The 17387-nt window shown below is 40.7% G+C and overlaps 1 protein-coding gene across 2 annotated transcripts in view; it reads right to left on the bottom strand.

Moving 5' to 3' along the window:
• sema3bl (sema domain, immunoglobulin domain (Ig), short basic domain, secreted, (semaphorin) 3bl) overlaps window positions 1-17387 on the bottom strand; it is a 65223-nt gene that overhangs the window by 38885 nt on the left and 8951 nt on the right. For both annotated transcript variants that reach the window (XM_053425266.1, XM_053425267.1), the window contains exon 2: window positions 7312-7472. In XM_053425266.1, the coding sequence (XP_053281241.1) occupies window positions 7312-7472 (161 nt within the window). The remainder of the gene's footprint in view (window positions 1-7311; window positions 7473-17387) is intronic.

Below are 17387 nucleotides of genomic sequence, written 5' to 3'. Positions count from 1 at the left end.
TCTGGAAAGGAAATTAGACCATTTTCTCTAAACCAATTGGATTCCTGTGCAAAATGTATTTTAAGTGTCTCCATCAGAGGCCTACTAAAAAGAAGAACAAGATATAAATAAATAAAAAAATGTACAAGTCAAGTTCTCACAGGATGGATCCAAGATTTGAAGATTAGGAAAGTTCCAAGGTCTTTCTCTCGCTCTCTTGACAAATCCCATTTGGAGCTGAGGTGAAGGTCAGAAAAGCATGAAATAAAAAGTTGGATCTGAAACAATGGGGCTAGTTTGCACATTGCCCTATGCAAATGAAAACTGAAATCCAACTGCCCCTGAAGAGGAAAGTATGACTCAATGAAGTGTGTAACGCTGCAGTTTCATGCCGACTACCAGAGGCAGTTCCTCGGAGACAATAAGTCTTTGTCTGGTCCAGTAGGAAACATGGCTTTGTTTTGACTAACCTTACCATGTCTGTGTTCAGTGCGTATGGGGAGCATGTGTGTGAGTCCCTGGCCTATACAGTAGCTATTGGGACGTTTAACAGTGTGAATTGGAACGAATGGGTGTGAATGAAGGTCAGTTTCTGAGTCGTTTGCTTCAAACCGAATCAGATTCCGTTCTTTAACACATAACCTCTTCCATTTGATATCAGCAGAAGAACATTCAAATATATTACATCTTGTCCATCAAAAAATGAAAATCTTCACAGGCAGAATAGTGGATTCACAGTAAATCACTATGACTGATACAAATTGAAAACTGAAATCTCCCATCTTAAGTGATGTATGAATAAAGTGTATGACACCGGAGAATCAGGAGCCTTTTTACACACTATTAAACTTGGATATATTGAACTTCACTTTAATATAGTGATATGTAAAAGCAGTAAACTCAGCCACTCAACGCCGACAGTACCTCGACATGTATGTTCAGCATTGTATGTATGTGATCACAACAACAACAATCAAAGTTTCGTGCTTGGAACACACAACATAGCCGTCCTTCAAGCTTATGTACCATAATACCTATCAATACAATGCTAAAGAGAAGTATATGGGAAATAAAAGATGAACACACAAGATTCACCAGCTGGCTCAGGCCCCCCGATCGCACTAACATGATTTGATTGGCCGATGCTTTCATTATGACAACTGGGACACAACTGAATCCCATGAGATCCCCCTATTCAAAGTGAATGAGCATCATATCCATTGAAGCCTCCAATGTATGTGAGTGAGTCCTGTGAAATGCATTCAGGAATATTTTGAGATAAAAAAAAAGAAAATTCATCCATATTTCGACACATTTCCATTTTCCCAGCATTTTCCTGCCTCTGTGTTATTCATGACTGGAGGGATTATGTTTTCAGCTTGTGTGTCATTCTGTCAATTAATTCCACTTTGTGATATCTTGGGAAAGATGAACAGATAGATTATAGTGGCTAAGGGTCATAGGTTAAGTTAACGGACATAAAATGTCTGATAGAACTAAATGATGAAGTGATTTATACCCAAATGATCAAAAGTTAACTTCACTGTGACATCATAATGTTCTGCAAATACACTTTTCTGGCCATAATTCAATGCCATAACTCAGGAACAAAGGGGGAAACCCTTTGACCATATTTCCTGCAACTTAACTGTTTGGCGGAGACGTACAACAGTGGGGAAGTAATTCAAGTTCTTTTCTGTGAAAGGAATGGAAATGTGCCGAGAATAAAAGAAAGACGCTCTAGATTCTTAAACTGTGGGTTATTTGACTGGGATTCTGAATGTGGTGCTTCAGACTGGAAAATACTTTAAAAAATACATTTATACAGCTAATAATCCTCCTCCTCAGTGTAACTTGGACTTTAAACCTTAAGTTTAATTCTACCATCTTAAACACAGAGAAGTGATACTATGGCTCCATATAGAAAGAAATCTCACTATTCTACAATTTAGAAAACGTAATTAATTTCCAGCAAAGGTTTTTAAAAATTTTGAGAAATACTCTATTTGCGACGAGGAGTGGATACATTTTCTCATCTAACTCCTGAAAAGAAAGAGTAAAGCATATTTTCACAAATGAGTAAGCAAGACTGCAAATTAAAAGTAAACATTCCATGTAACAAATATATCAGTGTTAGTTAAAACTCTCAGCATAAAAAAAAGCTCTATTGCTGTTTTTGAGAGACAACTCCACCATCACACCATATAAGACCTGACCAGATTCTTTTTTCAGGGAAAAAAATTCACAAGAAAAAAAAAGCTGGCTTGCAACAATTGGAACTCATGAGAAACAATTATTGGTTTCATGCCACCGAATGAGAGTCGGTGTTGAGCTTGGCCTGAAGTGGTCGAGATCTCTTGGCGAGTTCCTTTGTGATGATGCTGGACTGATATGGACGTGTGCCCACTGAAAGGCCCGGCTCACACTCACAGTCCGACCTCGAGCCGCCTGATAACACGCCTGACTTAAACTCATGAAATCAGACCCTGGCTAAAACCTGGCTGACAACGGTCTCAATCACATCCATCATCCGAGATTTCTGCTCGACACACATAATGGCTGACCTCCACCAGCCCTCCATGTGTTATGTTCTGTCTTTTGTTTAGCTGTTTATGCTGACACGTCATGGCTGAGACTGGGCCTCTTCAAAGGCCTCTTTAATTTTTAATCCACCCGGATAATTATTAACATTTGTTATTTCTTTGATCACTTAACTTAATAGTGTTTGTTTCAAGTGCGAAGACGTCATGGACCACAGGTTGTCCGTTAACTTTTCTCTCAGTTTGGTTTAAGCTTTCGACCGACCCTGTTCACAAACTGGATCTTGTCATAACACCATGACACAATGCTTGAGCTGGAAGATATAAAAAATCTTTGTTCATGTGCCAGCTGCTAAACATCCGAGGAGAGATCAAAAGTCCTGCAGTTTACTTTTTAGTTCACAATGTACCTGAGGAATGAGAGGAAACAACTGCTGAAAATCTGACAAACCACACAATAGTTTTCACAATATGGGTACAATCCGAATTTACAAATCAATGCATCACTTTTATCAAGGTTGCCAATGACCTTGTGACCATTAATGTCACGAAAACTTTCCCTGTCAACTTTTGCTTGTGTGATTTATGTGCAGTGAACTTATACAGTAACTCTTACAAACAATAAGAGGGCTGGGCTGTGTATACTATAGTGCTACTGTATATACTGTGGCTACATCATGTTGCTACACACTGATGTAAGTAAATACTTTTCCATCTTGGTCAAATCAGCCGTAGTTTATATGTAAAATATCTCAGTGTTGCTGAACCAAAACAAAATGTGGGAGCAGCAGTAAGAGAGGGGAGGTGATGAGTTTATTTTTTTCCGAATCAGGATCTAGGCTTAAAATCAATCCAGCCACTCTCTACACTGTGGGTTGCAGCAGAGCTTGAGCTAATCCTGAGGCTGGACAGACCCTGGACAAGTCGCGAGTCCATCACAGGGCTCAACAACAACCATCCATGCTCAAATTAACACCTACTTGGAAAAAACCTACACAAGCACAAGGAGAATTCCCATACTCCTCAAATAAAGACCAGGACTGACCAGTAGGTTTCAACACAAAACCTTCATACTCTGAGGCAACAGTGCAAACCAGTGCATCCCAACTTCGCCCAACTGCCTGATTTAAAAAAACTGATTAAATAATTGTAATAACTTTTGACCAAAGTAATCCTAAAACTAACTCAGAAAGCTTCAAATCTCAACGCAACTTCGGATTTATCACTATATGATTATCTGTACACGGCTTTCTGTTGAGGCTGAGCGGATTGGGGCGGCTGTGGCTGAGGGGTAGAGTGGTCGTCCTCCAGCCTGAAGGTCGGCGGTTCGATCCCCAGTCTGAACCATCTGCATGCCGAAGTGTCCTTGGGCAAGATGCTGAACCCCGAATGGCCCCCCATAGAATAACAAAAGTGCTGCAAGTAGATGCACTGTGTGAATGGGTGAATGGGTGAATGTGAAACTGTAATGTAAAGCGCTTTGAGTGGTCTTCAAGTCTAGAAAAGCGCTATATAAATACAAATCCATTACCATTACTCCAACTTCCCTTCTGTAGGGTCAGCCACCATCTCCAAAATCCTACATACACTGTACGTAACTCAACATTGAGAAAAACAAACCAGTCATTTCAACATGCTGAAAGAATGACAAAGTATTTGACACTTGCCAAACACATTTCCAAAAACCAAAAAGAAAACATGGAACACTTTATAAACAGCAATCAGATATTGTATACCAAATACCTCAAATTAATGTTTTAGTTAGGGAAAGTTGACTGAATTTATTCCATCATTTGAAACATTTACTCGGGCTAAATCAGAATTAGTTTTATTGTTTTTCTGGGAGGTTTCATCAAGTTAAATGTTTCCCCTCTCAGATGTGACTCAGTCAGTACTGGACCCAGTTTAAAGCCTGGGCAGAAACACCCGATGCACTGATATAAGAGCATTTGACTTATTTTCAACAAATTCCTTTTGTTGAGAATTTGATCGTACTCCCTTTTCTTATTTTACTGCAGTGCTGGTCAGATTTATAGTGGAAAGAAAGGATGGCAAACATGTTTTTGATCCAAAAGTGAAATTGAAAGCTGTGGTGGGCAGAGTTTGAGCTGGAAAACTAACCAGCTACCAAAATACATTCTTCTCAGTGGTTTCATGAAATTTCAAATATATACATATTTTTTATCGAATGCACAAAAAGTGATGAATAAAAAATGTCATAATTTGCTTGGTAGTGATTTACTTGAATGTCTTCAATGTAAGTGAGAAAAATGTACAGTATGAGATTTTTCATTTCAAGATGATGAGATGAGTCACTTCTTGCTTCTGAATATTAAGGAGCAAATGAAGGACCTAAAGTAAGGAAGGGAGGAAGTTATGAAGAAAGTTAGGGAGGAAGAAATAAGGAAATAACCAAACAAGCAAAGGGGTGAGGACGACATTCAAACCAAGACTACTTTCTTCTCAAAAGTGAGATGAAGTCAAAACACAATTTTGTAAAGTATGGCACTTGAGCAGAGACATAGTTAGCCTAGCTTAGCGTACAGACTAGAAGTAGCTACCCTTGTCTAAAGCCTTGTCACCTAGCAGTGACTTTAAAGCTCATTATTAACATCTCAGTATCACTAAATCAGTAAATAATCTGCTTCTGTAAACAGAAACGTATATGCCTCTAGTTCTGTTTGAAATGAACATGGTGTAACTTCAAACACATAAAGAAAGTGAATATGTTAAGTGTTTGTTTCATTCCTCAAGAATCCCGAGGTTTTGATTTTATAAAATGATGCATGGATCACGACTTTTCACCGGAGCTGCTTGTCATAGCAACACTGACAGATAATCCCTTATGTCAAAAATCGTTAGAATTCATTCAATTATTTTTCTTCTCCTTCTGTTAGCAGTGGTTTATGGTGCGTTGGCACACGTGTGTACTCTTGTAAACAATTGGTTTCACTGAACTGGCATCGCTGAAAGATCTCACAATGGCTGGCAGTGAGAGAAGCTCAGGCATTAAGTATCAGCGAACATCACGTGTGATAATCAGCCAAGAGAACAGTGAGAGGAGGCTGAGCGAGGGATGAGGGAGAATGAAAGGGCGGAAGAGGTGGGCGGCATTTGTCAAGTGTTCGACCCAAATATGAGCACATAAATTCACTTATTCATTCACACACACATCCACCCACAAACACAGACACACACACACACACACACACACATACTTACACACAAATACAGCTCATACAGTGGTTGAAGCACACTGGGGGATTCTCTTTTCCTCTCGCAGAGATGTATTTCTGTTCTCTGCATACCAGAAACCAGTTTTTTTAATGGAAAACAAAATACACTGGTTGCCCAACTGCTGAGAAATATATATCCTGCATATTTTCTTCAGATGACATGAAAAATTTCAAAGGGAAAGTTGTCCTGTTGTTTTATTACGTCTGAAGAAGAGGTCACCAGTTACTTCAACTGTGTTGGATTCGGCTGCTACACTGTTTTCCCGTGGGACTCCTAAAGTGTTTTATGGACTTAAATGATTCAGCCCTCCCCCCCTCCATCAGCATAGTGGTGAGTAGATAATGAGTGAATTTCCTTTTTCTGTGAACCATCCCTTTAAATCGATTCATGTGCCTGGTGTTGAAGCCTTCCAAAAACTCTGAAGATATGACTCAAAGGAGAAATAACTCCCTAACTCTACAAATCACAGCACAGCTCATATCAACGTCGGCTGTTGCACGGAATAAATTACTCTGAACATGAATTCCATAGGAAAATGAGACCCATATTTTTCCATAATTGTTAACATACTGTATTTGATCTTCTTGATTTAATCCAAGATGCCAAATCTCTGCATCGGTGACATGATACGCTCATGTGATTCTTCTCAAAATTAATACACTTTATTCAAAGGGCTAATCAATGATGTAATATTTAGGATAAATGAAACAATAACATGAGAGCATCCGTCCCTGTTGGTGAGACCCACTGTGTTTGATGAAAATGAAATTGGATCATCGTGATTCTCTCATGTGTTTCTGGCAAACCAAAAGAATCTGGAACAGTCACAGTGTTTGACAGGAGCCATAATGACAAATTCACACACAGATCAGAGGTGAAGTAGAAGGAAACACAACGCTTGATTTATGGCTAGCTGCACTTTTACAGGTGTTCCTGCAGCAATGGAATGAGCATGTGAACGTGTCTGGTAAAGGAAGGAAGGAAGACATCAAAGTTGATTGAAGAGCATTTTTGAAGGCTGCTGTTTATAGATCAAGGGCCCGAGGTGCAAAGGGACATGATAACAAGACATGGTAGTGTAAGAGGTTCCTGTATCCACAGATTTCACAAAGAAGCTATCAATTAGGAGCAATTTACACAACAAAGCAGATGTGTAATCCAGTCATTCTTAGCTTTACTTCTAAAACACAGGCTATTTTTATTTTAACATGTTTGTTGAAACCGTTTCACTAATGATGCAATAGCAGTAACATAAACTAAATGTTATGTTGCTCAAGTTGAAGGTTGATTTATGATGAGGAGTGTTTTACCAGATGTTCTGCGTGAGCGAACACAGGGAAACACAGATTTCTATGCCCATCCCTTGAAGCTGTACATCATGACTGACACCTCTTAAATCACTGCAACTTAAATCAAAATGTAATTATATTCGGAACGGTATGTAGGCTGTACTTTAACTAACCCTTTACTGTAAATAAATCTTGAAAGCAGAACAGAATACATAAATAACAAGAGCACTTTGACTGATATTATTAACTGTGTTTAAAAAGCTCACCTCTTTAGACTCGCTGCTGGCAGGTCCCAGCAGGAGCGAGTACAGGACATCTTTGCCTCCCAGGAAGAGGCGGTCGCGGTACTCGTCCAGGAAGACAGAGGTGAGAGAGAGTGCACCGTGGTGACCACTGAAGACCGAAGACCTGTTGGTGGACAGCAGGTCTGCAGAGGGAGGAGAGGAAAGGATGAGCAATGTGTTAAATGGAATGAAGGAAGATAAAATGAGGAGGAGAAGAAACTTGGGGGCGATACTGATGCAGCAAAGTGACAAATGGATGAATGGAAGTGTTTGCTTTTACATCCACCTACTAATTCCACAAATTATCCGCTTAACACTTGACGTATGCTATGTAGATTGCCCAAGGAAGAGAAATGTGGTATTGCGATTTGCACACTTTCAGTATTTATAAACAGGCAACCAGCGCTATGGGGGTGGGGCAGTCGGCCTTCAGTCTTCTTCTACTTTCTCAGATAAACAGCAGTGGTCAACAACTGGGTCAGACCTCAGGTCAAAATCACTGCAAGACCATTTTGATAATTTATCTTTTATTTTAGCATATATCGGACGGACAGAGACATCCATGCTGCTGGTGCTGATGATCTTTATAATGGGCTGAATTAAAGAGCTTTTATTTTGAAAGCTGTGAACAAAGCAGATTGTGTTCGTTAATAAACAGAAAAATGACAGCAGCTAAGTTAATCATTCAAACTTACATATAAACTATACACATGAAATGTAATAAAGTCTATCCAGTCTTATTTTATGAACAACCTTGTCTCTAAAATCTTTCCTGCAGATAAACCAGATAGGATGAACACAACGTTTTTCTAATTTCACTCCGCACCATTGACTGTTTATAAAAAGCTCTGCACATAACCTCCAGCACACAAACAATAATAAGCGACAGCATATTTTAGAACTGTTTGAGGAAGACTCACTAATGAAATTGAATAATTCCGAAGTAGCTCCAGAGCATTAACACAGGACAAGAGAACCGAACATTCCATACAGGCAGGTTTAGAACATGCGCTCTAGTAGTTTAATAAAAAATAAGCTGAACTGAGCTGTAGGCTCACTTCTTTAATTCAGTTATGTTAAACCTGCTACAGAGCACTTCTGGTCATTTTCTGAAGTACATGACTTTTATTTGATCACATGCACACTGGTACACACTCCCATGTAAGTAAGCACGTATCAGTGAGGGAGCAGTCCTTGGTCCATCTGTACACACCAGGATGCACCTGGCTCTCCTCTGATCTGCCAGCAGATTCACAGTCAAAAGGTTGAAGCAACCACGCTGCAGGAGCGGGTTGAATTCAAGTTCAGCTACAAGTCGGGTGTCCTCCTTCTCCTTTACTCGCACACACACGCACATGCACAAACACACAGTATGCATACACCAGTGCATAAACACAAGCCTGCTGCTTCTCAGCCTCCTGCAGCTTCCACATCTTCCACTCTCTCACACAAACACCTTTTCTTTCTGTTTTCGTACTCTCTCTGTCTCTCTCTCGCTCTCTCTCTCTCTCTCTCTCTCTCTCTCTCTCTCTCTCTGACACTCTCTCTGTCTAGGTAACAAGATGTGGAAAGCGAGATGTGTTTTAAGAAGACGTCATTGGCATGTCAAACTTGGTGGAGGAGTCCTTCGTCTGAATCGACTCTCTGTCTATCTCTCATCACTCGTCTGTCACACTCGTTATTCCACTCTCTTATTCACTTGGTTCTAAACACACACACACACACACCCACACACACACACACACACATACACACACACACAAACACACAACCGGTGAGAAAATAGCCTCACTCACTTGCCACTCAGCAAAGGTATCGACTGAGTGAAGCACAGGGGCCCTGCACCAGTGACACCTTGTCCATCACTGAGGCCTTCACACACACTAACAGTTGCATTTTTTTTTTTTTTTCTAAGAAATCTCAGTTTCCCAACTCATACACTCCCACACACATACTACATCATCACTGCAGGGCTACGAGTGAGAATTATTAATCCATTAATCAAAATGTTATTATTAGATCACTTGATCTACTAGTCAAGCTACAATTTTTATTAGAAAATAATGAAAATTGTCTTTTACAGTTTCCCAGAGCCCTCTGACATCTTTAAAATGCCCAATACGATTATATTTACAATAATACAAATATATAAACTCACATTCAAACAGCCTCTCCTTCGGTCAACCTCATTACCAGAGCAGAGGAAACTTTAGCAGTTTAACACTTCATCATCTCTCTACTGCTCACAAATTCCCTAAAGGATTCTCTGCTGCAGACAAATCAAATCCACCCGCAAAATCGGGTGATTCATCACCGAGGCGCACATCCATGCCTGCTAAATGCTCTGAAAACACGTCTGAATAGAGGGAGGAAATTGGGGAACAGCTTGGTTAGAAAGACACGAAATAAAAATGTAACACTGCTGGGAAAAGAATAGCACTCAGACACACAAGCAGGGAGGCATCAGGGAGGAGGTACAGAATAGCACAGTCAGAGAAAGTTGAGAAAGAAAGAGAAAGTTGGAGAGAGAAGAGACGAGGCAGGATTTTTACATCTGGTAGGAGTTAGAAAATAATGAGTAGAGACAGAGACAGACAGAGAGTGTTGTGATGTCTGGTGGATTTATAGGGCACTGGTAGAGGCAGATGAGGAAAACAAAACATATTTAGAAGATGTAGAGAGTAAAACTTAACAACTGTTTTGAATAAGATAATGGAAATGTGTGTCACTGATCTGCATTTGTATGTCAAATGTGTTATTTTCTCATTATAGTAAAAAATTATTTACTACTTTACTATCATGGCTTTAATTGTGTAACATTGTTCTGTAACTTTCTTTGTGAAAAGCAGATACAGTTACAATATTGGAAACTGAATATAATCCAATAGTTTAAGTAGCTTCACCACCTGCAGCACAATTTAAACAGTAAAGCTGTTTTCAGACGTAAAAATTCGGAAGATATCTAAAAAATAAATCATTCATTTATTGAAATCAGGGTAAAAGTTTGAAATAATCTTGTTACTGATTTGATGTCATATCGGCTACCCCTAAGCTTTGCTATGTTTCTATCTGTATTCAGATATTTTCTGGACACTCTGGCGCTGAAATACTCCTGAAAATGTTCGGAGCAACTGACTTGGACATTTCTCACTAAACAGCCCCTCGTGTCTGAATGGACCTCGACACTGTGCACCGACAGCGGCAGATAAGTAGAATCCAGATGTCTCAGCAGCAAGGTCTGATCAGTGTTTTCATGATAGCTTATCAGCAGAACATGAGGGCGGCTCTGCACGTCTTCAGCTGATGACTCTCTGTCTCCTCGGGTTCAACAGTTTCCACACAGCTCTGAGGCCTGGGATGACCTGCAGTTGCAAGGAGAGTGATGAAGACTGACAGGAAACAGTATGTGGGTGTGTGTGATGAGACGAGGATATGGTTTTGCATGTGTATCTTTGGGTGTGTGTGTGGAGGCCTTTCACAGATATCGGGTCAGGATTTAGTGTTCACAGCACACCTCTCTGTTTTGACAGGAGGGATTACGGAGGATGGATACTCTCAGGTTACCCGGGTACAGCAATCGGATTTTTGTAAACTGTGTGTTTACAATTTCCTTTTGAACTATGTAGGATCTGGTGGTTAGAATGTGAACCATGAAAATACAACTCTGCTGCTGCCTGTCCTGTTTTTTCGCTTAATTTTTCTCAATGAAACTTTACATGTAGAATAAAAATGTTCAGCATCCTATTGTTCAAATACAAATATCACGAGTTTGCCAATAGGTATGGATGGACAGGTACAGAAGAAGGTGCAAACCAGACTCTTCAGTCTTTATGCTTAGCTATGCCAAAAGCCTGCTACTGCTAACTTCCATAGTGTACCTTCACTAACCAGTAGGTCGGGGGTTCAATTCTTGGCTCCTAAGTAATGCTGTGTGAATGTATGGGTGAGCAATAACACCACCTTTTCAAAACTGTTTTCAGATCTTACAATTTGATGTTAAGGTAGTTTAAGTAGATTAAAAACAACTTTGTTAGAGTCAAGGTAAGATGATGGTTTGGGATCAAATAAGTGCTTCAGTAGTGAACTTGTGTCATCATCATTTCTATAATATACACAGAGTCACAGCGGAAAGAAACCAGCCATGACTGGAATTGGCCTCTGGTCCTCAAGGTCACATAGCACAACCTCCTCCTTTGCTCTCGATCGAAAAGAGTCATAACACAATGTGCATTAAAGGGCTTTTTATTTGAACATAGACTAGTGACATTTTGGTGTATTTTCTACAATAGATGATTCACACATTTTTCTTGGGAGAATGGGCTTATGATAAAAGTTTCTTCCAGTTTCCTGAACTTTTATCCACAAATGGAGAAAGTGTCTCTCTGATTCCCTCTGCCAGGTCTAATGTCCACTCTGATGTCTTCTTCTACCTTTGAATATATAAATATATACAAATCTAAAAACAAAAATTTGGCACATGATGCTACACACACACACACACAAACACACAGACACACACACACAGAAACAACCACGAGTTAACAGCTTCCATCTGTAGCTTGTTATCACTCCAGCAGCTCTTCGCCTCACTGCGGAAACCACACCACAGCCTCACCTCTCACCAACCTCTCTTTCTCCTGCTGTCTATCCATCTTCACCTCTCTTCCATCTCTCCATTTAACCTCTCTCTACCCTCCATCATGTTCTGTCTCTTCTGTCTACGCATCCTTAACTTCCTCTCCGGTGTTATTTTCCTTACGTGACTTTTGAATCTGTCTTGTGTTTCACCTCTGATGTCTCTCCATTTGTCTTCCTGTCTCTCTCCCCTCTGCTTCAGGATCGCTGTCCCCTGTCTCTCTTTTTATCCTTCTTGTGTCCTACAAGACCCCGTTCATCTCCCAAATTGCTGACGGCGTCCTGAGGGAAACTTCTACATCTGTCTCCAATGCGCCCAGTCAGCCCTGAGTGCAGCCAACCGACTCCGCATTGACAAACAGCAGCCGTGCCAAACCAAAGTGACACAGGATAGAGCATCTGGTTTCACTGTACGTGTCAAATCTCAGCTATCTGAGCGGTCGGATCCACTACAAAGACATGTGCGTGATAATTCATTCTGAGATTTGCTTACACACTCAATGTTCTGCTCAGTCAGGCACATACCTGCCCTGGTGTCTGTCAAATCTGAGACTCATGCGTGTGCCCCTCTGATTTACTGCTGCTTATGAAAGACACTGATAATTTCCATTTTTTCCTTAGATATGGGGAGTTTGCGTAATCCTTTCTTCACACAAGGATGAACGAAATAGAATCAAACTTCTGATTTAAGATAGAGGAGATGATGAAACGAAGGGGCAGCATTATGACATAAATATATTTACAGTTTCGCCCCCAACTAAAACATGTCAAATTATTTTTGCATCATGTTGAATGTTATTTCAGGGAGAAGTTTGCAAAATCTCTCTTTGTCTGCACAGGTTCCCACCTGGTCTTGTTTCCCCCTGACAGTCCGGAGACATGGAGTTTAGAGCATGTGGTGACAAATGTAGATGTGAATATTTGTCTCTATGTTTCCATGGTGTAGCCATGCCATTTACCAAATGCATGCTGGGACAACCCTCGTTCCCCTCCAGTTATGAACAGGACCGCAGCACATAACTCATCATGAACCCACAACTGGCTGCTTTTAAATTTTTTTGTAGGGATTAAGTAATAAAGATTAAATATTTTGATTACTGAGCTTTAGCAGAGCTGGTTCTTTTATTTTATTTATTATTTTACTTAGACTAGTCTGTCTCTCCCTGATTTCAGTCTTTATGCCAAGCTACACCAAAAGCCTGCTGCTGCTAATTTAGCATACAGATGTGAAAGTGGTATCGATCTTTTCATCATTTCATCATTTCATCATTTCAACTCTAAACAAACAAGTTTTTACCAAAATGTCAAAACTATTTCTTTGGGCCTGTATTGTGCTCTGTGTGAGGTAGTTGTGCAGAAACACAAACAGCATCATAAAGGATGTTGTTGTGCCCTTGTGATGTTCAGATCTGTTGCAACAACAGTGGCATCTGGTTGGAATAGAGCGAAACGAAAGATACATAAAATAATATGCCTACAAAACCATTATAATAAGCAGACTGCTTTTTTTGGGGAAATGCTAAGAGCCTCTAAACTCTACATTCTGATGGAAAACCACCAAATTAAAAACATCTTGTCCACAGCGTTTACAGCACATACTCTTCTTTTCACTGTAGATGGCAGAGAACACATATTATCATGTCATTGTAATCCTCTCCAGGACCTCGTACACAGGCACTCATGTTAGGAGCATCACTTAACAACCACAATGAAAAAATCTCCAGCTGTCTTTGACTTTTATTACTGCCATGAGAGCAAAGCCCGAATATAAAACAAAGTTTTTAAAAGTAAGAATCCCAGGTCGTGAAACATGAGTAAAACTGTGCTCAGGTCAGGTATCAGGAGAAAATATATTTTTTAGAGCTACAGACAGAGAAAAAGTTCAGGTGTCATGCTGAACTCTTTGATCGGCATAATGAGCCAGACAGAGTGAAAGATACGTTAAGCAGCAGATGACACACACACACACACACGCACATTCAATAGTACCAGTGCGGGGGGGCACATCTGAAGCCTATTTAACCCCCACGTGATACAAAATGCGTACCAGAAACATACACCACACAGACGCCCTGGTTCAGTCACACCTATGACTATCTCAGCTGACAGGACTTAGTGTCTGTCTCTGTCTCTTCAGATTCCTCTGATACACAAACACACACACTGTGAAAAGACTCATTAGACTCATTACGGCGCTGACAGATTTCCCAGGGTATCATTACATCTTGGCTGTATATTGTTGCAGAGTGCCAAGTATTTCTGGAATCTGCCGCCTTCACAAAAAGTAATTTCACGCCGCCTCTCCTTCGCCCTCCACTCCTCATCCTCCTCACCACAGTCTCATATTTCCCGCTCTTCCTTTTACATTCACTTATCCTGGGATCTTTGTGTCTGGTTATGGAGCTCTCTCTGACATAAAGCCGGAATTTAAAAAGGGTCAAACATCAAGAATAATGTAATTGCGAAGAAAAACTGGATACATTTCTCCTTTAATTTTAGTCCTATTTTTCATTTGGAGAAGTGAGTGTATAGCTTTGCCTTTAAATTAGATACAGAAATGTACTGTATGTTACACAGAGGATGACTGCTTATGTCTTTAATGATCCTTGGATTTTTCCTCTGATGCCAAAAGCAGCACAAAAGGGTCTTATCCAGTGGAATCTCTGAACATTTTGAAGAAGGACTCTACTTCTAAAACTATTATGATTTGGTAATCCAATGCAAAGGGAATTATATCTATTGACTAAACCCAAATGTTTATTGTGATAACACTGGTATCATTGTTATAGAGCAGGGATATTTGTATTGAAAGTGTTCGGAGTACAGTTTAGCTGCTGCTGAGAAGTTCAGCTAACTTTTCTTTTCATAATGATTTTTCCTGCCAGAGATGCCACAGGCCAGATAAACCATGACAGAGTAAATCCAGGGATTTCCTGCCAACCTGTTCCTGCTCATCACTGGATGTGACATTTTAGCCACACAGCTCACATTTTTATCACATTTGATCATGCGATGAAACCACGAGAGATTAGGGCGGCAAAGGGAGTGCACACACATGCACACACATGCACACACATGCACACAGACACGTGCACATGCACAAAAATACTGTCATAATCAAGGCATCTTCTGCCTCTGCCATCCCAGAATGCCTCTCAGAGTCCCTGTTATCCGATCTTCCCTGCTGGGCCAATCAAAACACAGTGTATAGGGTGTTACCGCATCACCCTCGATCCTCTTCAACCCTCACCCTCCTCTGCCTCCCTTTCCTCCCTCATTTCACCATGCCTCCCTGCCCCCTCTCCCTCTCTCCTTTTTCTTCTTTCCCCCCTTGATGGCCAGTTGTTTATTTAATTTGAATTCATCTCTCTCTTTCGTCCGCTTTCATCTTTTTTCCTCCCATTTTTAATCCCCTCTCACTCCATTTCTCCCCCGTACCACACACACACACACACACACACACACACACACACACACACACACACACACACACACACACACACACCTCACTTTATCTCTCTTATCCAAAATTATGCATGACAAACTTCTCATCTCCTAACACCTGCTTTCCCTCATCCCTTTCCTCTTCGCTACTTCTTTCCTTTCTTGATCTCCCTCTTCATGCTGTTATCTGACAAATCACTCATCCTTCCTCTGCCCTCATCCCTTCTCCCTTTCATCATCACCCACATGTATATTCCTCCCTCCAAAAGGGAAAGTGCTGTCTCTCTCCCAACTCTCTTCTTAGACTTCACTTTTTAACTCTCATCCGTCTCTCCCCCGACGTCTCATCCAAGGCTTCCAAATCTCAAATTTGCTGTTGCTCGTCATGTATTATTTATATAATGAACTAACACAATGTGTTAATCGAATGTAACAGAGAGCTGGACCTCTGAAATTACATTTCTCTTCTCTCTCAATTTTTGTTAAAACTATTGTTCGCAAGCCTTTTTCTGATTATTACAACAAACATTTCATAACTGAATATGTTTTAATTTTTAAGTGTTGCTGATGGAGATTGCAAACAAATAAATAAGTGAATAACTCTACAGGGGCATGGCTTGTGATCAGCTATTCTTAAATGTATTTACAATGACAGAGAAAATCTGCTTCTTTTGAGCAGCTCGTTTACAGAGTGAATAACAGCTCAAATGTTTTCAGAAAGATCTTGGGCCCCTATTTGAAAATAATTGGCAGAATTTTACCATGACAACTAAAATGCACAGGTCCTATCCCTGATCTTTTGTGGCATGCCCTTTGAATGAATAAGAAGGACAACAAGAACCTAAAGAAAAACAGAATAGAAACAAACAATTATCTCTCCGCCCTTCCAGATTTCAGTATCTCATCGAAGATAAAATAAAATGCTGAAAGTGTAAACCTGATGGCCATTCAACCATCCGGCTGCAGTGCACATACAGCAGCACGCTGTGTGTTTACTGATAAACACACACAGATGTAGGCACATATGTGAACACAGTGGCTTTTCCTCCAGTGTCGGCTCAGTGTAATGTTTGTGTGTTTGTCAGCTGCTGTTTAATAGACACGTCAGGCCACAGTGGAGCCATTGTGCTCGGCTCTTCTTGTCAGTGGCTCCAGTGGAACTAATTGATTGCTGACAGAGAGGCTGCGTTTGTGTTGGTGACAGGCGCAGCATCTCAGTGTGTGTGCGTGACATGTAATGTTTCCCACCCTGCATGAAGAGGGTACCCGGCACCTCTGGCCCGCTCCTCTATTGCTTTGCACTGCTTCGGAGCCAAAAGTGCCAAACGGCAGGACACCACAACAACATGAGAAGACAAGAGGACCCTCTCTTTCTGTGCCATGGTTTGTTCTCGTGTGTGATCATTTGTGTGATGTTTTTCTCTTTCTGATCACTTTGTGCGCTTGCTGTGCTCTGCAGGAATGTCCAGCTGTACCATGTGAAATTGTCCGTTAATCCTTTAATGTCTCCAGTGAAATAAATACACGAGCAGAACGGAGGATGTTTCCAGAGAACGACTGGTGGAGGGTTCTTCCTCAAGCTGCAGCAGTAAAACACCACAACTCAGCAAGCACTTGGCCGATAGTGGAGGCCAAGTTCAACATTAGTCCAAGTGAACAAGAAGTTTTCACAAGGTGTTATTGTGAGCTTGTGGGAAGTGTTAAAAGCTTTTGGGTGGACATGTGTATCCCAATTACTTTTCAAGGAACCAGTTTCACAGAAGACAAATGAATGTCGCTCACAAACTACAGATACATGTTCAAGTCCTACAGGGGCCTTGTGTGACATGTCTGATGTGATGAGTGAAAACATGTTAGAATAACCAGGAAGAAAGGTATGCAATTTTTTAAATCACCATTTGCATTTGCTGAAACCTCAGTCGCCTTAGCCGCAAATTCTAACCTGACCTTTCCTCTCACGCCACAACGAAGTAGAAACT

Source organism: Pleuronectes platessa, chromosome 6 (assembly GCF_947347685.1).
Source record: "Pleuronectes platessa chromosome 6, fPlePla1.1, whole genome shotgun sequence".
Taxonomy (NCBI): domain Eukaryota; kingdom Metazoa; phylum Chordata; class Actinopteri; order Pleuronectiformes; family Pleuronectidae; genus Pleuronectes; species Pleuronectes platessa.
Note: the sequence above shows the minus strand (reverse complement) of the source record. Positions and strands in the feature narration are given on the sequence as shown.